At 58.3% G+C, this 26,792-nt stretch overlaps 2 protein-coding genes across 2 annotated transcripts in view; one reads left to right on the top strand and one right to left on the bottom strand.

The window, feature by feature from the left end:
• The window catches only part of DBH (dopamine beta-hydroxylase (dopamine beta-monooxygenase)), a 21,547-nt gene extending 9,740 nt beyond the window's left edge, over positions 1–11,807 (top strand). Inside the window, exons 6-12 of the mRNA XM_006900557.1 lie at positions 4,100–4,266; positions 7,363–7,506; positions 7,764–7,802; positions 8,088–8,147; positions 10,090–10,217; positions 10,366–10,525; positions 11,676–11,807. Coding sequence (XP_006900619.1) covers positions 4,100–4,266; positions 7,363–7,506; positions 7,764–7,802; positions 8,088–8,147; positions 10,090–10,217; positions 10,366–10,525; positions 11,676–11,807 — 830 coding nt within the window. The remainder of the gene's footprint in view (positions 1–4,099; positions 4,267–7,362; positions 7,507–7,763; positions 7,803–8,087; positions 8,148–10,089; positions 10,218–10,365; positions 10,526–11,675) is intronic.
• Positions 11,808–16,398: 4,591 nt separating this feature from the next.
• Positions 16,399–26,792, bottom strand: part of SARDH (sarcosine dehydrogenase) — a 52,805-nt gene continuing 42,411 nt past the window's right edge. The window contains exons 17-20 of the mRNA XM_006900556.1: positions 20,819–20,981; positions 20,081–20,249; positions 19,418–19,553; positions 16,399–16,524 (exon numbers count right to left, since the gene is read on the bottom strand). Of these exons, the coding sequence (XP_006900618.1) occupies positions 16,399–16,524; positions 19,418–19,553; positions 20,081–20,249; positions 20,819–20,981 (594 nt within the window). The remainder of the gene's footprint in view (positions 16,525–19,417; positions 19,554–20,080; positions 20,250–20,818; positions 20,982–26,792) is intronic.

Raw genomic sequence — 26,792 nt, 5'->3', positions numbered from 1 at the left:
GGCCTGTCCTGTCAGTGCCCTCCTCACCTCTGAGGCCTGACCTGTGCCCTCCTCACCTCTGGGGCCTGTCCTGTCAGTGCCCTCTTCACCTCTGAGGCCTGTCCTGTCAGTGCCCTCCTCACCTCTGAGGCCTGTCCTGTCGGTGCCCTCCTCACCTCTGAGGCCAGACCTGTCAGTGCCACCCTCTCCTCTGCCACGTTTGGTTGCATTGCCACCATCACTGTGTCAGTCCATCTCATTGAGGTCCCTTCTCTTTTGTGGTCCCTCCCTCTCCAAGCATGATAGCTTCTCCCGAGAAATGGCCTCTCCTGACAACAGGCCCAGTGTAGGCTTTATCTGGGCCCTGGTGGCACAATGGTTACAGTGCTTAGTTGTTAACGGAACGCTGAGGGCTTGAACTCACAACCACCCTGCAGGAGAGAGATGAGGCTGTCCATCTCCATAAAGATCACAGTCCTCAAAGTCTTGCAGGGTCAACTCTACTCTGTCCCACGGGCTCACCAGGAACGAACATCCTCTGGCTGGGCGTGTCCCACAGACCTGATGGGAGCAAGCATCCACTGCTGACCGCGGTTTTGTTACTTTAAGTCAGGAGTCCAGGGCTGCTGAGAGGCTCTGGTTGGGATGGAGCCCCCCCATCCAGTTCCCCTGGAAGTCTCATTGTGCGGACCACCCAGGCTAGGGGTCATGCCTTTGCTCCAACCGCTCCCTAGGATGGGTGAGCCACCAGCATCCTCTTGTGTCTGGCTCTGCCCTCCCCAAAGAGGCTGGACGAGACCAGGGGACCCAGCAGGAAATTGGCCTTCCAGTTGATGGTGGCCCTGCCTGGACCCCCTAACACCCTCATTAGTGTTCCCGTGCTGGCCCACGGGCAACCCTGGCTCCAGCAATCCTTGGTTAAGGGCAGGCTCTGGTCCATCAGGCTGAGTGTTCCTAGTGCTTCTGAAAGCAAGTGATACCAGAGTGACTATGCTGGCGTGAGCATGTCCATGGTCTCCTGTCCACGCGTGGATGTGTGGGGATGGCGGGTGGGATGGTCTTCTGTCCACATGTACACATGGGAGGATGGCTTGTTCAGGGGACTCCTCTGAAGGCCATCGGTGGAGGGCCTTGTTGTCTGGGCAGCAGGGAGATACAGCACTGTGATTGATTAGCGATGTCTGCTGTGGATGCTGCAAGGAGGGGCGCTCCTTCATCTAGTGCTGGGTGTGGAGAAGCATTAGAACTCAGCACACTCGACCCCTCACAGTGGTCCTGTAACAGACACCCCTCCCCACTTAGCACGCAAACCTGAGACCTGGAAGGGGGAGTGGCCTGCCCATGTCCGCTTAGCTGGAGGCTTGGGCACTGAGGCCAGGGTCCTTTGCCCGGGCACAGGTCCTTCCTGGTGTGGTGTTAAAGCGTCAAATGAGGTCCACACTGTCCAGGCCACCTTGGGACACCCCAGAGGCTAGAGCCACTGGCATCTGCCTGGTGCTGCCCCCTCAGGAAATGCACACCAAGTCCTTTTGTTTCCTGGGGGCTCAGGGCTGTGGCCTGCCCCAGGCTCAGACATATCTGTGCCCCCGAGAACTTCTAGAAGAGCGAGAAGACTTAGGCACAAGTGTGCGCACGTGCGTGCACACACACACACAGAGCAAGTGTGGGGGATGAAGGCCGCCAGAGGGGGTCGTAAGCCAAGTGTGATGTGTGGAGGAGCGACCACACGCAGTGGCTCTGTTGCACAGGTATTATTTAAAATGAAGGAAAAGAAGTGATGTTGTCCATGATGGGACTCCAAACAGCACGAAGAGCTTGTACTAGTTACAAGGACAAGTCTTCTGGTGAAGATTTTGTGATGAGCCCGGTGAAAGTGGTGTGCTTGGCAGAGAGCTGGGGCAAGAAAGCAGAGAGCATGCTCAGAAACTGACAGAAGTCAGCTCTGGGGGATCACAAGGGGAGCAGGCAGCGAGAGGGCTGCTGGATCACCCTGTGCCTGAAGCTGCATCAACCCCAGCCAGTCTTTAAGAATGGTCATGTCAGGTGCCACTGCATCCCCAAGTGGAAACAGTTCATTCTTCTTTTGCACCAACATCTTCGATCATATAGTCACATGACTTCTCATCTTTTTTTAAGTGAGAGGCAGAAATAGCAGGATAGGTAAGAAATTGCTCATGCTGGGTGTCAGCCCACGGGCCCGTCACTGCATACCCGGTGTCCTGGCCCCAGGCCCGCTTCCACAGTCCTGTCAGCTGTGGGGAGGCTGGGGAAAGTCGCATGCCCAGCACAAGGCGGGCACGGGCAGGAGCCCCACTACTGTCACTAGACATTTTTTCGTGACTGTGTGAGCGATGCTGTGAGCTACAGTGGAGTTATCTCCGGCCTGCGCAGAGAGGGGAGTCAGCCAGGCTGCAGCATGAGACGGGATTTACTGCTCATTTAAAACCTGAAAGCAAATGGATTTTTGAAAAACCCTTAAGCGTCGGGGAAGCCTGTCGCCTCCTGATGTTCTAGCTGTATTTATGGACCCTTCTCCAAATATAAGGACGTGCCTGTCACTTCACAAGTCTTGGGATGGGCTGCTCATCTATAAATACTGAGCTGCGGTGATTATTTCTCTATTTAATCCCCGTCCGAATCTTAGCCAATTGCATCTCCTCCTTTATTATTATCCTCTGAAGTAATCAGCCTGGAGACAAGGGCTGCTGAGTTTGAGAGTCGAAGGGGAAGATGAGAGGGAGGGAGGGAGGAAAGTAGGAGGCGAGATGGGGTTTCTTGGTTACCTCAAAACAAAGGGACGAGGCGGCAGCACCATCCCAGGTCCTGGTCAGCCAGGGCCAAGCCCCAGCTGGGCCACTCCCAGGAGCGAGGTGCTAACCACGAGGTCTTCAGGACTGCACCTGAACCTTCGTGTCCGTGTCTGTAAAATGGGCGGCGATTGTCACTAAGCTGAATGTCCAGTGGGTGTGTGACGGGCTCCGCACGGGAGGGTGGTTCTGGCCTGCCCTCCCTCCCTCTCACCTCTCTCCTCTCTCTTCTCTCCTCTCACCTCTCTCCTCTCTCCTCTCTCTGTTCAATGAACCAGGGCAGACACACTCCTGCAGGACGTGGAGGAAACAGAACAGTGCAGAGACAAGGACCCTTGTGGCCCCAGCCCCTGACCTCTGACCTCTAGCCGCGTGCCTGCCCCAGCTCCTCCCAGGGCCACGCGATCCCATTTGCACACCCACATTTTATAGACTTCTCATGAAATCTTTACAGAGGGCTTGTCCGTGGGAATTCCAGCCCTCACGAATCTCCCATTGCTTCCCAGCTGCCCTGTGATTCAGAGGGGCCAGCTTTGTGCTGTTCTAAAGGTCTTGCCCCCAGACAGGTCCAGAGGCCAGGCTAGCTCTCTCCAGTCCTGTAGATACACCAGAGGCCACCATTGTGCTCAGGACATCACAAACAGGGTGTTTCTGGTCGGGGTCAGGGACATCTGCAGTCACACAGCTAAGGGGACGCTCGCAGGGCCCAGAGCTCTCACCACACTGACCTTGGATCCAGAGCACAGCTGGGAGTGACCAATGATAGATTGGGATGTGTGCAGACAGACAGGAAGATGATAGATGGCCCATGGACAGACTGACAGACAAGTAGACAGTGACCCATAACTCACAGTCATTGGGTCAGAACCGACTCACAGCTGACCCTCTGGGGCTCCAGAGGCTGTAAACCAGGTGGGAGGAGATTCTGCATCGTGGCCCCACAGTAGCTGGAGAAGTAGAAGAGAGGTAGGAGATGGACAGGTACACAGGGATGGGGACAGGGACAGATGGACGGAAGTTGACACCTAGAGCGATGAGAAGATAGGTGGGCAAACTGACAGCAGAGAGAGGTAGGCACAGAGATGGATGCTGGGGAACTGACAGTTAAGCTGCTCTGGTGTCCGCTCACTCCTGGCGGCCTCGTGAACAGAGGCCAGGACCATAGTCTGGGCCCCCCCAGTCCCCTGCCCCCATCTCCAGCAGGATCGTGACGAAGGCAGGTGTGGGCAGCAGGTGGGGCAGGTCTGCTGCTGACGGTGGCGATGTGGCGGGGCTCCCGTGGGGCCTGCGTCCACTTTCACGTCTCCCCACAGGCCGCCGTGACTCCTCCGGCGTCCGCCTGCACTACACGGCCTCCCTGCGGCGCTACAATGCAGGCATCATGGAGCTGGGCCTGGTGTACACGCCCGTGATGGCCATCCCGCCGCGCGAGTCCGCCTTCGTGCTCACTGGCTACTGCACGGACAAGTGCACCCAGCTGGTGAGTGGGCCCCACGAGCGCGTCCCCCAGCACACCCTGCTCCCAGGGGTCACCCCACCTTCTGCACGGAGCAGGGGCTTTGCTCGCCCCTCGACCTCTGCTGCTTCACACTTGACCTTCTTCCTCTGTGTTCTCGAGACCACCTCCCCACCCACCTCCTCCGGGGGATGGCCGCCTGCCTCTGGCTGACCGCGGTCACCTGCCTGGCCCTGTCCTCACGGCTGTTGAGCCATCTCACTGAGCGGCTTCCTCGGCCTCCCTGACCCTTTTACCAAGCACAGCGTCCTTCCCCAGGGGCCAGCCTCTCCTGATGGCATGTTCAGAGTGCGTGAATCAAAGCCTCCCCATCCAGGCTTCCAAGCAGATCCTCCTGCCACCCTTGCAAATATCAAAGTGAAACACATCCATTCTTCAGTCTTCCCTCTTCACACACTTGACCTGACAGAAAAGACTACGACTTGGGTCAGATACCCCTTAGTGCTTGAGGTGACATCCTTGCTCTTTAGCTGTATAAGGGGTCTGTACAGCAGATTTCCCAGTGCCATGTGACTTTAGATTTCTTGGCTTCTCCTTCCCTGGGTGCTGGCCATGCTCCCACTTCTAAAGTTCCCAAATATCAGCCCTTCCTGGCACTACGCATTTGCGTTTGGTTTTGTTTTTCAAGCAGGCTTTGTTCATGAGAGCAATTTTAGGGTTACAGGGAAATGGTGCAGAGGCGGGGAGAGTCCCACGGACCCCTTGCATGTTGGATGGTCATACCTGTGAGTGTCTCCTTACATCCCCCGCACTTCTGCTGTTGAGTTGTGCATCTCTCTTGTTGAGAGCTGTTCTTCCATGTCTGCTGTGCCTTCTGCAAAGCTTTCTCCTGTGTTAACAGCCCATCCACAGTGTGGGGTGAGGAAGCTCTAGAGAATGCAGCCCAACGGCTAGTGGAAAGTGCATCGTGTCATATGCCCACCTGCAGTGTCCTGTAGGATAGGGTCACGCACAGAGCTCTCCAGACCTGCTGCACTGTCCACGTGTGTGTTTGTAAACTGTCTGGATTATTTAAGTTGTGTGCAGACAAGCAAATATAAGCACAAGAACCAGCAAGTCTGGAGGGCCAAGAGAAGGAACAGATATGTCTTGGAGAGGGTGCAGCCAAGTGCTCTTTGGAGGCAAGAATGATGAGGCTTCACCTCACGTACTTTGGACATGTTGCTAGGAGGGGCTGTTCCTTGGAGAAGGACATGATGCTGGGAAGGGTGGAGGGTCAGCAAAGGAGAGGAAGACCCTCAACCAGGTGGACTGACACGGTGACTGCTGCCATGGGCTCTTGTGTGTCCGGAAGTGTGAGGATGGCGCAGGACAGGACGGGGTTCAGATCTTTTGTTCATAGGGTTGCTATGAGTCATTCTCGACTCAATGACACCTAACAACAACAGCATTTAAAGCAATAAGGCTCAGAAATTGATAAACGGGCCAGTAGATCGAAGTTACTGTTGTCTGTCATTGCAGACCCTCCAGCAGTCACTGCCCGCCCTTGGAGCAGCTGCTGGATAGCTTCCACAGTAGCTGTAGGGACTCACAAGTGGGCTCATATATGTGGGGAAATTTCGGGTGTAAAATGAAGTCTTTCAAACCTGACATGTCTGTTTAGTAAGTGTTGGTGCAATGGGTAGCTAAAACTTTAGAAAAGAGTATGACGTTATCGACCTAACAACTTCTGTGTAAGTTACTTACTTTTCTAAAATTTATTTTTCTACTAATTTACTTACAAAATTCAAATACAAATTTGAACAAATTCTTTCCATTTCACTCATTCCCCCCCCCCATCAAACTGTACATCCCGATGATTAATCCTCTCTTTCCTCCTGCACATCCACATCCCTCTGCTTCCAGCCTCTCCCACCCCTCCTGGATCCTCATACTCCTTCTACAATAATGGTTTTATACAATATCGGTCCTTGTGGGACTGAGTCAGTTCACTCAGCATAATGCTCTCCAGTCCCTCCCAAGTTAGGTCATAATTTACAAAGTTATTGCTCCCGTATGCTGCGTAGTATTCTGTCGTGTGAATGTACCATAATTTCTCAATCCATTTGTTTGTGGTTTGACATTTGGGCTGTTTCCACGATCTTGCGATGGTGAATAATGCTGCTATGAACGTTGGTGTACAAATCTCAGTGTGTGTCTCATTTCTCATATTCTTAGGGTATATTGTTGTTGTTGTTGTTATGTGCCGTCGAGTTGCTTGCGACTCATAGCGACCTTATGTACAACAGCCCTAAGAATGGAGGAAAAAAGAAAAGAAAAAAAAATAGCCAGCAAGTCTCTCCCGGAGGAAGTGCAGCCAGGGTGCTCCTTCTAAGGCAGGTGGTGAGACTGAGACGCTTTGACAGTTTCTCAGAAAAGGACAGTCCTTGGAGAAGGTCATCAGGCTTCTTCTAGAGGGTCAGTGAGAAAGAGGAGGACCCGTACGAGGCTGGTTGACGCAGCAGCTGCAGCAAAGGGCCCGGGCTCACAGCGGTTGGAGGATGACGCAGGACGGGAGAGGCTTCATTTCCCTGTACTCAGTTGCTCTACATTGGAACTGACTGAAGAGCACATTACGACAATAACAATGACAACGTGCAAACATGGAGCCCCAGTTAACCCGGGCTGCTGCCCAAGGCTGGAATCTTTGTTAAGTCTTAGTGAGGCAGTGGCTAGAGGGCTTGGCTGCAAACTGAGAGGCCAGTGGCTTGAACCTGCAGCCTCTCAGTGGGGTGAAGAGGTCCCTTAGGGCCACTGGGAACTGATGTAACACCCACGTGGCGTTAATCTTCTGGAGGCAGGATTGCCTAGTTTCTTCCTGCGAAGTGTCTGGTGGATTTGAACTGCTGGTATTCAGGCTAGTGGCCAGACGCCCAGTGACTACACCACCCGTGCATAGTGTGTAGGGTCTGGTGCTTCACTGGGGGTTTGCAGCCCCAGCAGCTGGGCCAGGAAGATGGGAGCTCTCACCCCTTGTGACTTACGGCCTTGAGACCCAGTGGAGGGTCAGCTGGAAGTTGGTTCTGAGGCAGAGAGACGGGAGAATGCCATGGTTCGGGGCTGACCCCATCTCCCCGGCAGGCACTGCCCCCCTCCGGGATCCACATCTTCGCCTCCCAGCTGCACACGCACCTGACAGGCAGGAAGGTGGTCACGGTGCTGGCCCGGGATGGCCACGAGGTGGAGGTGGTGAACAGAGACACTCACTACAGCCCACATTTCCAGGTAGGGTGGTCAGGACACGTGTGGGAGGCCATGGGGCAGCCTACCCCTCTGGGTTTCTGGTGAGGGGACGTGGTGGACTCCCCCACCTGGAGGTGGACGGGGGAGGGGTACGGGCCAGGGTGGCTCTGGACCTGGTCTTTGCTCTTGTCCAGTTCCTGAGCACAGAGCACCTTTGCCTAAGAGGCTGGGCCAGGTGGTGGGGAGGGGTTCTTCTCTGAGACCCCCACTGCTTCTTGCCCCCTCTTTCTTGGCACCAGGAGATCCGCATGTTGAAGAAAGTGGTGTCCGTTTACCCAGTGAGTGCACCCCCCACCCCCACTGAGAATGCCATGGGATGGGAGTCTGGGGCAGGGAGACAGCAAAGCAAGACAAGGAAGGTCCCTGCAGGCCCAGACTTCCCCACGGGCTACCTTGTGACCCCCAGCGATGTGAGGTTGTGTTCATCTTGGGGGCAGGACCCACTGAGAGACCGCGCTGGGATGTACCTGGCAGTCGCACCCCGTCATGGCCCCCTCAGTTCCACTCTGACTGTTGGCACAAGGGGGCAGGTACTCACGGTCTCTCTGATGCTTGGCCCCCAGGGCGATGTGCTCATCACCTCCTGCACGTACAACACAGAGGAGAGGACGCGGGCCACCGTGGTAAGTCCACCACTTGGCTCTGACCCGTTTCCTGAAGCCACAAACGCAGAGTCACAGCCTCACCCCATCCCGCAGGGCTGGGAATGTTGGGGTGGTACAGTGTCTTTCAGCAGAGAGCTCACCACGGGGTGAGCGAGGAGGCGAGGGGGTCCTGTCGGGACCACATAGCGCCTCTTCTGTGTATGAGTTCACTGAGGTCTGGGAGAAGAGGAATTGCCAAGACCCCAGCCAACAGTGAACTGTGATGTGTCCAGGCAGACCCCCCCAGGCCAGGGCTTTATTTCCATCCCTGGGTGACCTCTTTCCCAGGCTGGGGCTGAGGGCCTGCTACCACTTCTCAGCCCCAGGCCCCAGCCCTAGGGCAAGGCCTCTCACGGTGCCAGGGAAGCCCTGCCCTCCCCCTTCCTAGGGAGATAACGAGGGAGTGCTGAGCTCTGGACTGGCAGGTCCCCCGAGCTCCTGCTGTGTGATAACTAAGCCATCTGCTCCTGGAGACAGTGTCCTTTGAAATGCTCTCTCCTTCCCAAGGGGAGGGTCTAAGGGCAGAGCTTCCTGGGGCCCTTTGATGTCTGAGCAGAGGATCAGTGCAGGGTCCGAAACTCATGCCAGGCAGGAGGCGATAGGGCCACAATAAAAGCCTAAAAGCCTGTCCCCTGGGCCTCTCAGGGCAGAGGGAATGTCCACTTCATGCCACCCGCTGAGCCAGAGCCAGACATCTGGTCACGGTGCCTCCCCCTCTGAAAGGGACACAGGCCGGGGCCTGACCTCCCAGGACCTCCGTAGGGGAAGGGCAGGACAGAAGCGGGCCTCTTACAGCTTCTTTGTTCTGCCATAAAGTAGCAAATGCCCTTCTTCACTCCCATGTTCCCACCAACGCTGGCCATCTGGTCAGTCCCTGCTCGGGGCCCCAGGCTGGCAGCTTGACATCACAGACTGCCACATCGCACTGGGTTCAAACTCGCAACCTTTGCTAACAGCTGAGCTCTAACCACCACGCCACCAGGGCTCCAGATGCCCCAGCTAAGCATAACCCCTGAGGACCCACAGAGACTCCAGGACTGGGAGCCTCTCACCTTGCTCTTTCAGGCCAGTGCTTCAGACACACTCCTTTCTGGGAGGGGGAGGGGGCAAACGGAGTGCTCAGAGTTCAGAGCGGGCAGTGAGGAGTCGGTCCCTCGCAGCCCACCTCACCACAGGCCACCTCCCCACAGGCCACCTCCCCGCAGGCCAGTCACTGCAGGCCACCTCCCCGCAGGTCTTCTCACCGCAGGCGTCACTGGTAGATCAGGCCTGAGAGGCCCCAGGACCCAGCCCTGTGGGCAGTGTGACCAGACCCACAGAGTGACTGTGCACCGGGGACTGGGGGTGGGCTTCAGATGTGACTTAGGAAGCCTGTGGTCAGGTGGCCTCAGGTCACCCTGGTGACCCTCTGCTCCCTGCACCCCACCTCCCCCAAACTCTGCTTGTCCTTCCTTCTCCTCTTCCTCTCCAGCTTTCCTCAGATGCCTCCCACGCAAAGCCCATGTGGGGTTCGCTCAGGTGCCTGTCCTAACACCTCTCACCCGCACTCTCAGGCCACAGGCTCTTCGACACCTCCGTTCTTCCCATAGCTCAGTTTCAGGATGACGGGTCCCCCTGGGATTCTGGGCCTCAAGCTCTGTCTGGAGGGCAGGAGGGCAGCTCCCCAGAGATCTGCAAGTCAGGCTGTGCCACTGGGCCTTGCTGGGGCTCAGTTTCTGGATCAGTAAAATGGACACTATGACAAACCGGTGACGGAGTAGCCTGCCATCTGTGGAGTGGGCACTGCCAGGGCAGTGATGAGGTCCTCTGGGCACTGGCATGACTGGGCGGAAGTAGTAATACAGCCCTGTGGTGCATCGGGCAGGGCTGGCTGGCAAAAGGCCCCCAAGCTTGCCAGCGGCTGATGTGTCCCATCCTACAGGGTGGCTTTGGGATCTTGGAGGAGATGTGTGTCAACTACGTGCACTACTACCCCCAGACGCAGTTAGAGCTGTGCAAGAGCGCGGTGGACCCTGGCTTCCTGCAGAAGTACTTCCGCCTGGTCAACGAGTATGCCTTCTCCCTCTCCGGGAGGTGGGGGGCACAAGGGGTCCACGGAGTCCAGAGGGACAGCAAGGAGTCACTCTGGTGACCCCATCCCACGTGCAGTGCAGGGAGGGATCTGCACCCCGGCCAGTACTGTGCCTTCTCCCTGCAGGTTCAACAGCGAGGATGTCTGCACTTGCCCACAGACCTCTGTCTCACAGCAGTTTGTCTCTGTGCCCTGGAACTCCTTCAACCGCGACATGCTCAAGGCCTTGTATGGCTTCGTGCCCATCGCCATGCACTGCAATAAGTCTTCCGCCGTGCGCTTCCAGGTATGCTGCCCAGGTGTACCACACAGGTGTGCTTCCCAGGTGTGCCACGCAGGTGTGCCACGCAGAATTGCTTAGCCTAGGTGTGCCACACAGGTGGGCTCATCCCCAGGCATGCCATGCAGGTGTGCTTACCCCAGGTGTGCCACACAGGTGTGCTTCCCAGGTGTGCTCATCCCCAGGTGTGCCACACAGTTGTGCTTCCCAGGTGTGCCACACAGGTTGTGCTCATCCCCAGGTGTGCCACGCAGGTGTGCTTACCCCAGGTGTGCCATGCAGGTGTGTGTGCCTCAGTTGTGCCACAAAGGTGGGCTCATTCCAGTTGTGCCACCGCAGCTGCCCCTGAATATGCTCACCTCCAAGTGAACCACCCCAAGTGTGCCACCCCAGCTCTGCTCAGCCCCAGGTGTGCCCTCCTTTGTGTGTGTCCATCTGGTGTGGTGTGGCTGCATGGCTGGGTCAGGCCTGCTGAGGCCTGTGAGATGGAGGGCAGCCCCCCTTCTGTGAGGCCCCACAAAGACCCTGTGTGAGTGACACCCTGCCTGCAAGGAAACAGAAGCAGCTAAGGGAAGGGTCAGAAGGGGACAGCCGTACAGACAACCTCACGGACCGACACCACTGTGACCCTCCCTGGGAGTCTGTGAGGTGCACAGGGTGCCAGGCAGCCTCCTCCAAGATTTAAAAATAAGCTACAGGGGAGGGGTGCTGAGGAAGGCGGGGCGCCCAGGCCTGAGACGCGGACAAGCCTCCTGAGTCCGGTGGGATTTAGAGACCCTCGCTGCTCAGGGAGCCGCCGGTCAGGAGAGGATGTCAGGCGGAATTCAGAGGATCTGCGTCCAGAGGTCAGGGAAGCGTTTCCCGGAAATTTGGGAGGCGGATGAGTTGCTGGGTGTCACGGTCCCACCTCTGAGGGCGACGCTCAGTGGTCTGAGGTCCTGTTTTCTGTCAGGGGGGCCGGAAGCAGAATCTGTGTCTGGAGGCTACATTCAGACAGAGGGTATGGGGGGGCGGGGATTTGGGGGTCAGAGGGCACCAGAGAATGCCTGGGCCTCTGGGCCGGGGACACTTCCATGCTTGGAGACCCGGAAGGAGGAGCCACTTTGGGAGGGGTCACACCGGTCCAGCCTTGACCTCAGTTTCTGCTCCCTCGCAGGGTGAGTGGGACCGACAGCCACTCCCGGAAGTAACGTCCACTCTGGAAGAGCCTGCCCCGCGGTGCCCAGCCAGCCAAGCCCGCAGCCCCAGCGGCCCCACCGTGGTCAACCTCGGTGGCGGCAAAGGCTAAGCTGGGGTCAGCTCCCCATGTACCCTCACACTGCCTTCTGCTCACCCCGCCCTCTGTGAAGACCCTGCAATGGAGAGGAAGGAGGCCAGCCACAGACATGGCCACGCCTAGCCCTCTCCCTGTCCTCGGCACCCCTGCATGATTTGGGGCTCCCTGCTGACCTGCCCAGCACCAGATGACCGCACTCTTGTTCCTACTGATGCAGCACGAGAATACCCCGACATTGCCCAGCGCCTGCGATCCCGGGAGCACTCTGCACTCCGGTCCTGGCTGCCCTCCCTGTCCCTCACAGGGCCAGCTGCCCCACGGCCAGGGTCCCCCTTCTGTGTGCGGTGGTCTGTGTGGGGCACACAGGATGTGAGCGTTAATGAGACACCGCCGGGCAGGGCAGCTCCTCCTTGTGGTGGGCGTCTGGCCCCCAGAGGCAGGACGAGGCATTTAGCTAGTTAGAGAGCTGCGGGGGAAATTGCTCTGTTGGGAGTAAATAGATATTTTCGCCCACCCAAAAGGAAGCCCTAACAGCAGTGATCGGCAGTGGAGAGGTGTCGCCAGAGGGCCTGGGGGACCGGCACCAGCTCTGTGGGGACACGGTGCCTCTCTGTAGTGGCCATCCTCATGGTGTGGCACGAGGTGCTTCTCGGGGCTCAGCGCCACAACTGCCTCAGCCACTGAATGAAGAGGGACATGGACAGGCTGCCTCACCCCCGACCCTCAGCTGTCTCATCTCCTCATCTGTCAGACGGATTACGTGTGTGAGGTTGTGGACGGGATTTTCTTGGTGACCACCCCTCCCAGGCAGAAGGTGCCCTCAGCCCCTCAGCCCTCTGGGAACTGGCCACTCCCCCGTGGTGGACGGGTTGGTGCCCGTGGATACTGTCTCTTGGATGGTTTCTAGAGGAGGTGATCCAGGAAGTGCTGCCTCTGTTCCCCTCGCCCGGCTGCCCAGTGCTTGGTCTGCTGAGGACAAGGAGGAGGCCGCCTGCCTGGGCGCCTTAAATCACCGTGAGGTCGCAGTGAAATGCCAGGTCCCCGGGGTGGCGGGGACGGCCGAGTGACAGGAGCAAAGTCCACGTCCTGTGGTCCTTGGGGGCAGGCAGGGCAGCCATGGAGACCCTTTCCTTCCTCTGACCAGGTGTGGTTTGAGGATCAGAGAGGACCCTGGCTAGCCCAGAGGGGAGCGAGAGGAAGGCCACACGGGGGAAGCACGCCTGACCTCACACCCCACCCCAACCCAGCCTTTCCCACAGACTCTGTCTTGTTCTTCAAACACTCAGAGAGTCTTTCTGAGGTCTCAGAATGCCAGCTCAGGGGACCCTGGGGGTCGAGAACCACACTAGCCCACAGCCGTCTGCCACCCACAGCAACCATCCAAACCTGCTTGCCAGAGACAGAAGCTCTGACTGAGGCAGGTGAGGGCAACCCACTGGGCCCCCACCCCCCTCCAACCCCCAGGTGGCCTCAGGTGCTGCCCTGGGTGAGGACAGTCACAGGGAAGGACAGTTAGGAGCTGGCACTGTCGTGCGAGGTGTTTTTCTAAGGTCCCTCCCTGAGCCCCCAGGACCCTGACCCCCTTGCTGCTCCTGTTCCCACTGGCAGGTGGGGAAGCTGAAGCTGGGACCTTAGTTACAGCCACGACCCAGGAGAGAGGTGGACACCCAAGGGAGTTCACACCTCCGGCTCCACAATGTGGGTGTTTATGTCATCACATGGAGGCATGAGGGGTCCTCTGTGGCTGAGATAGGATGGGGGTGCTCTGTTCAGGCTGGTGACCATGGTGTGGGGCTTGTCCACTTCCCTGAGGCAGGCGATCCCCTGCTGTGCAGCTCTGGGCCTTTGTCCCTTTATCCCCCTGAGCACAGGGTCCCCCAACCCCAGTGGGGCTTACGGGGTGGCACACATCCAGCTGAGCTCCCCAAGGTGCATTCACAGGGGTCAGTGGTGGTGGGGTGCCTAGGTGTTTCCCAGGCTGCAGGCCCCCGCTGGCACCGGTGTGTCTGCCTGAGTAGTCAGCACACTGTCCACTGTGTAGCCCTGTCCCCATGTCCCTGTGACCTGTGTGAGTGAATTAAATGAACTGGCCTGCAGCGTCTCGGTCACTCTCGCACACCGCAGACACGTGACTGTCGCATGTGGATACTGTGCCCTTGTCAGCAGCCTCAGAACATGTGGGCCATGCAGGTCCAACAGGGGGTGGGGGACCTGGCCCCACAGACAAGCACACAGCTCAGCATGGTGCTGGGGAGCCCCTCACAGGCCTGGCTCCTTGCGGGTGTGGGCCTGGACAGGACCTGCCCTCGTGGTTGGGAACGGTGCCTCCAGCTACCAGAAGGTTCTCCTCAGTCTGAAATAACCTACCATTGTCTAAAACACCCCCCTTGACAAGAGACTTGGAGTCAGGTGCCCAGAAAGCCCCCAGCTGCTGCTCCTCCGTGTTCATGTAGATGGGGAATTCAACGCTGGGGTGCCTGGCCCCCTTCTTCTCTACCCTGCTGCAGTAGAAAACACAGCTTGTTGTGCGAAGGGGACCCAGTGAGTCCAATGCTGTGCTCAGACCCGGCCCCAGGACAGTGCTCAGGCCTCCGGTGCGCAGTGCTTATCCGTCAAGTGACTGCAGAGCAGTCAGCCTGAGGCCGCACGCACACACACACACTCACACACACGCCTCCATGCCGCACACACGTGCGCATGCACACACACTCACACACACGCCTCCATGCCGCACACGCGTGCGCATGCACACACACTCACACACACGCCTCCATGCTGCACACGCGTGCACACACACACTCACACACACGCCTCCATGCCGCACACACACGCCTCCATGCCGCACACGCGTGCGCATGCACACACACTCACACACACGCCTCCATGCCGCACACGCGTGCGCATGCACACACACACGCGCACACACACGCCTCCATGCCGCACACGTGTGCGCACGCACACACACACCCTCCATGCTGCACACACAAACACACACTCACACACCCTCCATGCCGCACACACTCCCTCACGCAGAGGCCCCCATCTGCTAGGCAGCTCTTGGTACGAGACTCATCGTTCAAGAGTCCCAAACCAGAATACCAGTCAGTGGACCCCCGAGGAGGAGCTTGGAGCCTCAGTGGACTGGAGCACCTTGGAGGACCACACATTTGGGTGCAGATCGAGGTCTCTGGGTACCTGAGGCCCATTCGTGGGCTCTGGATGGTGGACACCACAGCTGTCCCCTGGGTGCCTGCCCTTCCTGCCTCCTCTGCTTCATTCTGCCGGTTTCCGAGTGTGGTCGTGCACTGGGCCCCGCTGCCCTCAGGGGCATCCATGCCAGGGGCAGACACACGGAGTGGCAGGGGGTGACGAGTGTGGAGCGGAGGGCCAGCAGGCTGGGGGAAAGGGATGCTGGTGCCCAGATTACCAGACGGCTCCCTGAGAACACAGGTCAGCGAGACCCCAGAGGAAGGACGCAAGCCCTTGGACACCTAAGACACGGCCTTTTGCAAAGGACAGACATGCAAAGGCCCTGAGGTCAGAACGCGCCTGACCTGTCTGATGAGTGAGGAGGCCAGTGCTGCCCAGCAGAGCGAGTGGTGGTGGGGAGTGGAGGTCACAGCGGCCTTGCGGACTCGGAGCTCCCGGGGCATGGGAGGGGCAAGGCCTGCATTCTCACTGCTGCGGAGTTAGAACCATCGCACAGGTGACCCTGCAGCGGGTTCACTGGGTGGAGACTATGCATCGCTCTGCCAAGGAACCACCGGCCGCCCCGGCCGCCCCCGGCCACCAGGGCTCCCTGGGCCTGCATCACAGCTGTTCTGTGCCACCCAGTCAGGACTGACTCACCGCTGACCCTCAAGTGTGTTTTCAGAGGCTGCAAGCCACATGGGAGGAGAGTGTCCATCCTTCTCCCACGGGACAGCCGGTGGATTTGAACCCTGTGTCTTGTGGTTGGCCGTGCAAGTCCTCACCATGAAGCCACCAGAGCTCTCTGGGCCAAGCCTCTCTGGCCATGTGTAGGGAAGGGGGATGGGGGTGGTAGAGGCCAGATGGGAGAGCAGGTGGGAGGCAAGAGGGGATCAGGTGGAACCAGGAGTGAGGCCGGGGCAGCATCCAGATGGAAAGAAGGCTGACAGTGCACAGGTGGGGGTGCGGTGAGACCTGTGTCCAGACACCTGAGAGATTTCTGCTGAATCTAGAAGGCTGGGGTGGGGCAGGGTGGGCAAGGGGCTTCCTCAGACCCTTCCGTACAGAATTGTGCACTGGCCCAGAGGCTGGCCACCAACCCCGGGACTGCGCTGGATCCCACAGACCCCAGTTACTGCTGAGAACAGCCACGCTCCACACAGAGAGTGAGACTCAATCGCTGACCCAGCTCTGCTGGACCTGCCAGGAGTTTACTCAGCCGCACAGGAAGCAGCTCAGGTCAGGCCCCACCAGGACCGCCTCAGGGGGGATGGGCCACGACTGACCACACTGTGGTTACCCTTCCCGTCTCCATCTGTCTCCAGATTCAGGGGTGTCACAGGACGAGTTTTCAATCAAGTGGCCCCGTGAGCCGCTGGCCTCTGGAGCGGCGGTCACCACTGCTGTGAGCTGGTCAGTAGATGCCCTTGACCCTCTTGTTGTCAGGGTCAAAGGGCGACTTCATGTGTGCCTGTGCAGCGTAAGTCACTCCCATCCTCTCCAGGGTGTAGTCCCCACTCTTCATAAAGTCCAGGGACACCTGTGAGAGACACAGCGGTCACTCGGTCCCCTGGCTGGGCTTAAACCCACTTGGCCCTCCAGCAGGTTCTCAACCCTCATTGCAACAATGTGCTGCTCTGAATTAGGGGGTTGGTGTGGTGACCCTTTGCCTCGGGGCTGGTGTGAGCACAGGGCCACCACAGGCGAGCCTGTGGCCGGAAGACTGTCTTTCTAGACAACACTTCTCCTGGGAGCCCTGGGTTTCAGGACAATCCCGGAAGGGGGCAGGACAGCCCCATTGAACCTAGCACAGAGCTTGGGTCCCCGGAACAGCTCCGCCCTGGAGCCCAGAGGGCCTGACCTATGCGAGGCACAGGCCTTTAGGCCAGTGGGGCTGGACGGGCTCTCTGGAGGCGTGGCCTCTGCATCCTCCCTCTGGGGGGGGCTGGAGCCGCCCCTCCAAGCAGCTAACCAGGCAGACTGTCAGGCAGGGAGGGGTACTGCTTCCAGCTGGCACAGCCCACATGAGAGGACACTTGTGTCGTCCCTATAACAAGGCCACCTGTCCCCCTGCATGGCCACTGGAGGTCTGGGTCTCTGCTCTGAAGCATGCGGGGTGGAATTTCGGTGGGAGCTTCTGGCTGCACCTCTGAGCCATGTATGCAGGACCAAGAGCACTGGGCTCCCCGCCGGCATACGGGCAGTGCCCAAAGTCACGGTCTCCTGGGCACTCAGGGACACCCTACTCAGACCTCAGGACCTCGAGGTCCACACTCTGATTGTCCCTGCTGCTGGCTGCCCCTGCTGCCCACCACACCCCCATCTTCAGCACGTGTCTCATTTACAAGCCCATCCTCTGAGGGTCCCCGGAGCGTGCGTCTAGGGAAGACACCTGGCTGCCCAAGTCCCCCAGCGTGCCTCGGAAGCCGCTGAGAACCTCCAGGCCCAGGTCCACCTGACACAAGAGGCTGCGTGAGTCAGTCAGCTAGGCAGCAGCACGCACCCCCTCTTGCTGACGGTGGTGTGACTCAGACATACGTTCAGCGCCCCGGAACTGGGGACTGTGGGGTGAGGGACAGGCTCATGCAGCCTCTCCGTAGGGATCTTTCTCTGAACACATAGGCCACCTTCCTGACCTCTCTTTGGGAGCTTAAAGGAGGTTCTGTCTCACAGCATCAGGGAGGAACCGGAACTGTGGAAACCACGGCCTGGCTCCCAACAGCTCCCTCTCCCCGAGGCAAGTCACCGACCTCCCAGGGCTATGGCCCTAAAGAACGGGGTCCTCACCAGGCAGCATGACGAGAGGGTCTTGGTTGTGATCTACAACCTCACTGTGCCTCAGTTTTCCCATCTGTAAGACAGAGCCACGTCGTCCCACCTGAAGGGCTGCATTGTTGTTGTTGGCCTTCGAGTCGAGCATGACTCATAGTGACCCTGTGAACAAAAGGCCTGAAGCCCCTCTACAACTATCGACATCTATCAAAGTTCACAGGGTGTCCGGAGGCGTGTGGTTTAGGAAGTGGATGCCACTCCTGCTTCCAAGAAGGGCTCCATGGCCCCTCTAAAATAAGGCGGAAGGCCTTGGTGTGCTGCAGGCAGTGCTGTTAACCATGAAAAGCCATTTGTTGAGATGCGCAGCGTCCCAGGCCCGAGTACCGGCAGCAGGACCTGGGGGCCTGGCAGGAGGCAGACAGGTGTACAGCATGTAGAAGGCCCCTGGGGTGGGGGCTTCAAGGTTGGTCTGCCACTCCCCGGGGCCCTGGAGGCTTCAGCTGCAGCTCCCTCTCCTCAGTTCTTCCCCAAGGGCTGCAGCCTCAGGGTGGACGTGTCCAGCAGAACAGTCAGGTGGACAGGAGGGCACGTAGGTGGTATCAGAGAAGCCCAGGCCAGGCTCCTTTCCCCCTCTCCTTCCTCAGGCACCTCCAGGCCTCTTCCCCGCTACCCTGCAGCCCCCAGACCTCCTGCAGAGACCCCAGCCTGGTCCATCCTTCCCACAATTGTTGTGCCCTCACTCTGACAGCGGGTCCCCAGTCTCAGGAGCAGGTGCGGGGCTCTGTCCATCTCACAGAGGGGGAGACTGAGGCTGGGGGAGGAAGGTCCTTGTCTAAGATCACAGACAAGTAAAGGGCAGAGCCCAGAGGCTGGGGAGGGGTGCCAGTGCCTGACCCCAAGCTCTGCATGACTCAGCCCCCACCCCACCCCACCCCCTGTCCCCCTAACTGGGCTCCTTCAGGAGATGCTTCCCAGGGGTGAGGCTGCATCCCCTTCCCCTCGGGCCTGCAAGCTCTTCCTGTGTGGAGGGAGGGGGGCCTGGGTAAAGCTTCCAGAAACAGCCTGGAGTGAGTCAGCCCCTTCTTGTCCTCCAGCCCAGGAAGGCGGGGCTCAGGGGCTGTGTGGAAGGTTCTCAGAATGTACCAGAAGTACATGATACCCCCAACTCTGACTGCTCCCTCCACGGCGGCCTGGTCTCAAGGTCTGCAGACAGGCATGAGGCAAGGGAAGTTTTGCTCCTTAAGAGGCCTCTGCTCCCTGACACTGAAAGGTAAGACAAGGGTGCAGTGTGCCCCCGGGAGCAGCCTTGTGTTCTGCTGAGGTCCCAGAATGTCTGCTCTCCAGCCGGGGATGGCTCTGCCAAGGTGGAACTCTGGCCTCTACCCCAGGACCTGGCTCCCTTCAGGTATATGGAGTTGGTGGTACATAGCCCCCCAGGATTGAAGCGGCTGTGTGTCCAGTGAAGAAGAGTGAGGAGAGGAGGCAAGTGGGGTCTTTCTCCCCAGAACAAAGGACTATCCAGGCTCCAGGCTCAGAAGGAGCCACGCTGGCCCTGGGCCTCTTTCTGATCAAGCAATGCCTGGTGCTTCCCCAGTGACTGCCCAGGAAGTCTGGGCACAAGACCCACTCAGCGGAGTCTCCCTCCTCCCAGACCCACTCACCGGGCTGCCACTCGGGTCCCGAATGTAGCCGTAGGCAACGGTCTTGTCGATGGCAAAGCCAAAGTCAGCTCTGCGGACGTGGCCCACCACCTGGCCATTTCTCCAGATGGCCTCCAGGCCGAACATGGGCACTTTCCTGGGTGGAGAGAGCACTGAGACCCCAGAGCCCTGCCCACCTCTCCTCGATGCCCCCCTTTGTCATGAGCTCAGGATCTGGGAGAAGCGATGGCATCGGAGGCGGTCAGCTCCCAGCAGAGCCCGAGACTCCTGTCGGCCCTGCCATTCTGGTTCCACCTCGGACTAGGGCACCACCTTCTGCTCAGGGGCGCCCCACTGCCCACAGTCCCCATGGGGCTCTCTTCACCCCCACTCTGGGTGTCATCTGTCACCAGCCCCCTCACAGGGCGGTGTTTTAGCCATGACACAAAGGGAGGTCCACACACAGTGACCAGCCAGGCCCATTCGGTCCTGGACTCTTCCTGCTTCAAATGTGAGGTTGAGATCACCATCCCTGGAGGCCCTGAGCTTGACCTCTGCCCCCCGACCCCGCTGGAGCCCCTCCTCTCCTGGTGGCAGGCTGTGGTTCCGGCCCATTTCCTTATCACTGTGGGCATCTGGGAGGGAGGCCCAGCTGAGGTCAGCCCCCTCCCTGCCCACACTCACTCGTCCACCGTGAAGCACAGTAGCCGGCGGCGAAGGCCTGAGGCCCGCTGCTGCTCCAGCGCCTCTCGGCCCAGGAAGGGCACGTTGGACCTGAGCTTGCAGGTGAAGGCCAGGCCCGCTTCCAGGGGGCTGTCGTCTGGACGCAAGTCTGCATGCCAGTGCCGGTAGCCTGGGGACAGGGAGGGTCATCAATGCCAGCAGAGGTCGCCGTGGGCACTGCCTGCCCACCACATCTGGCTCAAAACCCCACCCAGCATTGCTCCTGGGACGTGGGCAACTCGTGCAGGAGAGAACAGGCTTTCTCCATTCTGGAAGGTTCCCTGCTCCAGAACAGCCCTGCGCTGCCACAAGGCCACCCGCTCACCCTGGGGTGAGGAAGCACCCCGCTGGGGCTCAGGCTCCACTGCTCACATCTCCTCCAAGTGAGCATGGGACCCCCTCCTCCTGGACTTCATGTGTCCTAGGCGGTACGGTCCTCGTGGGAATGTGTGTAGGGTTTCAGCCTCTTCCACTGGGTTCCTGCCTAGGGCCCATCTTGCTGAACCTTACGTGCCCCAAATTCACCCCAAGCCCTTGCATGAACAGGAACAAGGAACGCCAGTCTCCCTCTGGGTCCCTGGTGCCCTGGGCACAGCAGCAGGAGGGTTTCAGGAAACAGGCCATGAAAGGAAGGGGGCATGTGTCCTAACTGGGTATGGCTGGCAAAGCCCCTCACACCCCCACTGGGCCCCCACACACCTTTCTCGATGCTCAGGGAGTCGATGGCCCGGTAGCCCGCGTTGACGAGGCCATGTTTTGCACCCGCAGCCATGACGGCCCTGTAAACCGGCACACAGTCCGCCCTGGGGACATGCAGCTCCCAGCCGAGCTCACCCACAAAGGACAGCCTCATGGCCCGGACCTGAGGGACAAAGCCACAACTCAGATGTGGATGGGCCACTGGGCAGGGCCCAGTGCTACTTACCAGGACAGTCACAGCTGTCACTACACTTGTGAGCTGACCTGGGGCTCAGGCCAGCCCACCTGTTCTCCCAGGAGGACAGTTCAGTAGCCTTTCTGGGATCGTTCTGGTGAAGCAGAAGGGGACACGGTGCCTGGGCTCAGGTCTTCTAAGCACAAAGTGGCCCAAGGCAGCCATGGAGTAGGTGGGATTCATACGACCTCACACCCCTAGCCCTTGGGCGTGTCCTGGGGAAGGCTCAGGGCGGGGGGGTGGGTGGGGGGTGGGGTGGATCCTGTCAGCTCAGGGGATGTTGAGAGGAGGGGGCACCCAGGAGGAAGAAGCTCCCTGCTGGCTGCCTGGAGCTGAGGGACCGCCTGGCATAGCTCCCTAGGCAGTGGCTATGCAGAGGGGCTTTTCTCTGGCATGGGGTCACTCACCAGACCCGTGACCCCGTTGGCCGCCTAGCGCTGGTTCTGGAACCTCGGGGACAGGTGTGGGCACTGAGCTAGCATCTGTCTGAGCTGCTCAAATTCTCAAAAGTGACAGTCATGCAAATCCAAAAACTTCTCCAACAGGGTAAAAAGGGAAGCCACACACTGGGAGAAAATATTTGGTAATGACATGTCTGGTAAGGGACTCATACCTAGAATTTATAGAATACTCCAGCACCTCGACAAGATAAAACAACCCAATCACAAAGTGGGCACAGGATATGAATAGACACTTCACCAAAGAACACCTTCAGATGCCAAAGAAACACATGAAGAAATGTTCAAAATCCCTAGCTCTAAGAGAGATGCAAATCAAAACAACTATGAGATATCATCTCACCCCAGTAAGAATAGCAAAATTCAACAGAGCAGCAAACAACAAATGCTGGCGAGGTTGTGGAGAAACCGGAACTTTTATTCACTGTTGGTGGGAGTGTCAAATGGTGCAACCATTGTGGAAGGCGGTGTGGTGCTTTCTCAAAAAGTTGGAAACAGAAATTCCATTTGACCCAGCAATTCCACTACTGGGAATATACCTTAAAGAAACCATAACTGCCACCAAAGCAGATATATGCACACCCATGTTTATCACGGCTTTGTTCACAATAGCAAAGAGTTGGAAGCCACCCAAGTGCCCATCAACAAACAAATGGATAAAGAAGCTATGGTATATTCACACAATTGAATACTATGCAGCACTGAAAAGCAAGGAATTAATAAAATATATGAAATGGGTGACCCTGGAGGACATTATGCTGAGTGAAATATCTCTGTCACAAAAGGACAAATACTGCATAGTGTCACTATTGTAAAACAGGACTGACACGGGGGTTGGAGAGAAACTAAAAAAAGAGGGGATAAATAATGAACATTGCGTTTAAATCAATGAAGGAAAGAACTGTCTAAAAGAAATATATGATTAGGTATTATTTATGTGACAACAGTTCTGAATAAGGACTGCGTAGCAAAGTGGACCTGCGGGGGCAGGATAGAGGGAAGAAACTGTGCAACAATGGAAGAATCTTTTTAAAGAGAAAAGCAAACTGGGGGTGGGGAGTAGAGAGGAAAGGGTGCAACAATGAATGACTGGAAATCCAAGTTGTCTGTAAACTTTCGTTAAAATATCAATAAAAAATTTTAAAACCCCAGCTAACACAATCAATGTTCAGTGACAGTCAGGAGCCCCAACAAAGATGCCTTTCACCAGGCGGGGTGCTGAGCTCGGAGCCAGCCTCATCCAAACAGGAGAAACGCTTCACCCGCGCACCTGCTAGCCACTCCACGACAGCTAATTTGCATTCACGCTCAGTCATGACAACGGAAGGCACTGAGAAACGGAATCTCACATGGACGGGTCACTCCACGGCCTCCCCTCGGTCCCTTGACAGCTTGGGGTGGCAAGGACTGGCTGGTCAGCTCCCCTCGAGGCCCCACACATGGGACCAGCCACTTGCAGGACTTTGGAGGTGAACAGGCGGGTGACCCAGCTGTTCGGGGCGGGGGGGAGTCTGGGGAGTGTTCCAGAGCCACGTGCCCATCCAATAGCAAGCACCTTGCACTTTTCTCTCCTTACAGGGTGTGGTTGGGGGCCCCCTCCCTCAAGGGGGCTGTATCGTGAAGGGGGAGCTGGATGTAGGTGGGATCGTGGAACTGAAAGGCCTCAGACCAGAAGCGAGGGAGCTCTGGTGACGTAGTGGAGGACCCCAAGGTGCCTCTCAGGCATTTTCTGTCCCCCATGGCCCTGAGGGCAGAAGGTGGACAACCTCCTCCCGGCCATTTACAGCCTCGACACCTGTTAAAGGGTCAGCTAAGAGCTGTTTTCATTTCAACAGCAAAGAGTTTGAGGATTTTTGAGATCAGGGGCAATGTTCCCTGGTCAAAACAGGACCCCTGGTCATCACAGAGCCACCGTGACCAGGGATGGAGATGCAGACCACACGAGGGAACCTGGAAAGGCCTCTACCCAGGCTGGGGGTGCTGGGCACTTTCTCCATGTGCCAGAGAGCGCTCCAGGGAGACGGTGCCCTTGAACAAGACCACGCTGGGGGGAAGGGAGGTGAGAGCTGGCCCTGCCAACAAGGCTGAGTGGGCACAGCACCCTGTGTCCAGCAGGGAGGCTCTGGGACAAACATCAGCCAACACAGTTATCTCCACAAACATAAGCTGGAGCTGGCTTTGTGCTTTAGCGTGCTGGCCTGGCCTCCTGGGGCTGTGGTCTGGCCTCCTGTGGCTGTAGTGTGGCCACCTGGGCCTGTGGCCTGACCTCCTGGGGCTGTGGCCTGGCTTCCTGGGCTGTGGTGTGGCCTCCTGGGGCCGTAGCCTGGCCTCCTGGTGCTGTGGACTGGCCTCCTGTGGCTGTGGTGTGCCCACCTGGGCTGTGGCGTGGCCTCCTGGGGCCGTAGCCTGGCCTCCTGGGGCCGTAGCCTGGCCTCCTGGGCTGTGGCCTGGCTTCCTGGGGCTGTGGCCTGGCTTCCTGGGGCTGTGGCCTGGACTCCTGGGCTGTGGCCTGGCCTCCTGGGGCTGTGGCCTGGACTCCTGGGGCTGTGGCCTGGACTCCTGGGCTGTGGCCTGGCTTCCTGAGCCAGAGGGCCCCTGCCTGCTATGCCCTAGCCCGGGGAGGCCTCAAGGATAAGGAGGGTGGGGCAGACAATGCAGTGGTCAGGCTGTGGCCACCACGAGCACAGAGAAGGACATGAGCATCGCAAAGGTGGGTAGGGCCACCGTCAGCCGTGAGCTTCTCTGTGGCTCAGACTCTCGGGCTGTGGTGAGAGGGGACCCCTGGAGAGCCCACCAGGCCCACACAGCATGAGCGTCCACACAGGGACCTCCTTTCCTTCCCATGTGGAGTTGGCCCAGGACCCCTCTTTTGGCAAGGCATGTGGTCTTGTACCCCTTTACCAGAAGAGTCTACCAGGAGACACTTAGCCTGGGATGGAGCTCTGTGGGCAGTGCGGTCTCCATGCGGTGCCCACCCCTCTCCGGGGATCTCTGTCTCAGGCCGAAAGCCTGGCTGCACAGCTGGCATGTGGGACAGTGAGGGAGGCCTCTCACCAGCCGGGGAGCCCCACAGCCTAGTGTCCTCACAGCCTCATGTTCCCACATCCCAGCGCCTCCACAGCTTGTGTCCACACAGCTGATGTCCCCACAACTGCTGTCCCTGTGGCTTGAACTAGAGGCTTTGTCCCCAGGACATACCTGTGACAGCAGGACAGAGACCAAGTCCTGGGCTCGCTGGGTGGTCAGCAAGGTTCAGCATGTCCCCACTCTTAGGCTGAGGTAACAGCCCTGGCGGGACGAGGCCAGGAACTATCTGTCCCACAGACTGTCCCCCCACCCACCGGACCCCAGCACGGGCTTCACAGCCGGCCACCCGGGGTGTGAAGACCCCTGGATGCGGCAGGTGCCACAGTGCCGTGAGCACAGGTGTCAGGAGGGGCAGACCCACCAGGTGCAAGTCTGAGGCCCACGGGGGGTCTGCCAGCTGACCTCTGTCTCCTGAGTCCCCATCCCTCCTACCCGGGATGGTGCTGAACCTCCTCTGATGTCCATGCGAGCCCTCCACAAAGTAGCCACTGCAAAGAGCCAAGCTCAGAGCGCCCTGCACGGTGAGCTGGGTGCTGTCCCCACCCAGTCTCTAGAAAAGGGTGCTGAGTCTCCCCAGGGATGAGCTGAAGGACCTTCCACAGACTCCAGGCGTGGGCAGGACAGCTGCGTTGTAGCATTCACCCTTTCCACTAGGGTAATGTGTTAGGTGTCAGGCTCTTAACCAAGAGGGCGGTGGTTCAAATCCACCAGGCACTCTGGGGAGAAAGACAGGCAATCTCTTCCCTTAAAGGTTTAGGTGTCAGAATCAACTCAAGGGCAGTGAATAAGGGTTTTGAGGGTGGTGTGAACACGACCCCTGCTGGCATGGTGGTCAGAATATTTGGCCGCTCCTGCAAAGGCTGGCAGTTCGAACCCATCTGGTCCTTCCTGGGAAGATAGATGTGGCAGTCCAGTCTGCCACGTTGGAAATCCTATGGAACAGCTCTGCTCTGTCCTGCAGGGCCGCTATGGGCTGGAATCAGCTGGGCAGGAATGGGTGGGGGCTTGGGGTTTGGGGGTGTCCATACTCCCACCAGGGCCAATTTCGAGCACCAGTGACTAAATCGCCATCAGCTCCTGAGTTGGTACCAACCCACACAGATAAGGCCTTGTAGCTACCAGGGCTGAGCAACATTCCGCCAGAGTTTCTCTAATTCCAGAGTTTTGAGTTCTTCACCATTAAACAGCGATGCTTCCTGCCCTCAGCCGACCTGCCTGGCTACTTCTCAGTTCCACGTGGCTGGGGGGTTGGTTCTGTGCTCTCTGTCAACATCACTCCCCTCAGGAAAGCCAGGCACCCCATGAGGCTGAAGGCTCAGAAGCCAGGAGGTGCTGGCTCACCCGCCCTACTTTGGATCAAAGGCCAGGGAGAGCCCCGGGCTGCAGAGGCCGAGGACGCCTGCGGGTGCGGTTGGCTGTGCGTCACTCGGAGCCCCCCGCAGCGAAGCCTGCAGGAGGGCTGGGGCTGTTGTGCCTCTAGATGCAGGCCCACGCAGCCAACCTTTTCATGTTACATTAGCTCAGGCTGGTTTACAAGCTTCCAGGGCCCTCGGTTGTATAACAACACCCCTGACACACCACACACCAGGCACATCCTCCAAACTCAGCCTTCCCTTAAACGACTGAGACTCTCAGGGGGACCCAGATGTGGGAGATGGCAACAGTCAGAGCACATGCAACCACCTCAGGGGCTGATGACCTTGAACTCAGAGAGAAAGCTCTCTTTCATGGTGGGTTCAGATCTTCAACTTTCTACACCCTAGAAGCCCTAAAGGAGCCCTGGAGGAGGAGTGTGAATGCAGGACCACTCACTGAAAGGCTGGCAGGCAGAACGCACCGGCCACTTCAGGGGAAATGATAGAAGTCTCTTCTCGTGAAGACTCATGTCCTCAGAAACACAGTAAAAGGATCACCACGGGTCGCCATAACATTCTACGGCGTTGGGTTTGGTTAGAAGTCCAAGGCATCCTTGATGCTAAAAGCATTCCATTCAGGGAGTATATGATAATTCTTATTTGTCAAGAGAATTGGATGGGTAATGTGAGATGAGAGTGGTGCTGGTTCTGGTGGTGGTGGTGGTGGTGGTGGTGACTGGCAGCGGTGATGATGGTGGAGGTGGTGATAATAGAGCTGGTAGTGATGGTGGTGGTGGTGGTGGTTCTGGTGGTGGTTCTGGTGGTGGTGGTGGTGACTG

This window comes from Elephantulus edwardii, unplaced genomic scaffold, assembly GCF_000299155.1.
Source record: "Elephantulus edwardii isolate Elephantulus edwardi_28Jun2011 unplaced genomic scaffold, EleEdw1.0 scaffold00289, whole genome shotgun sequence".
NCBI lineage: Eukaryota > Metazoa > Chordata > Mammalia > Macroscelidea > Macroscelididae > Elephantulus > Elephantulus edwardii.
Note: the sequence above shows the minus strand (reverse complement) of the source record. Positions and strands in the feature narration are given on the sequence as shown.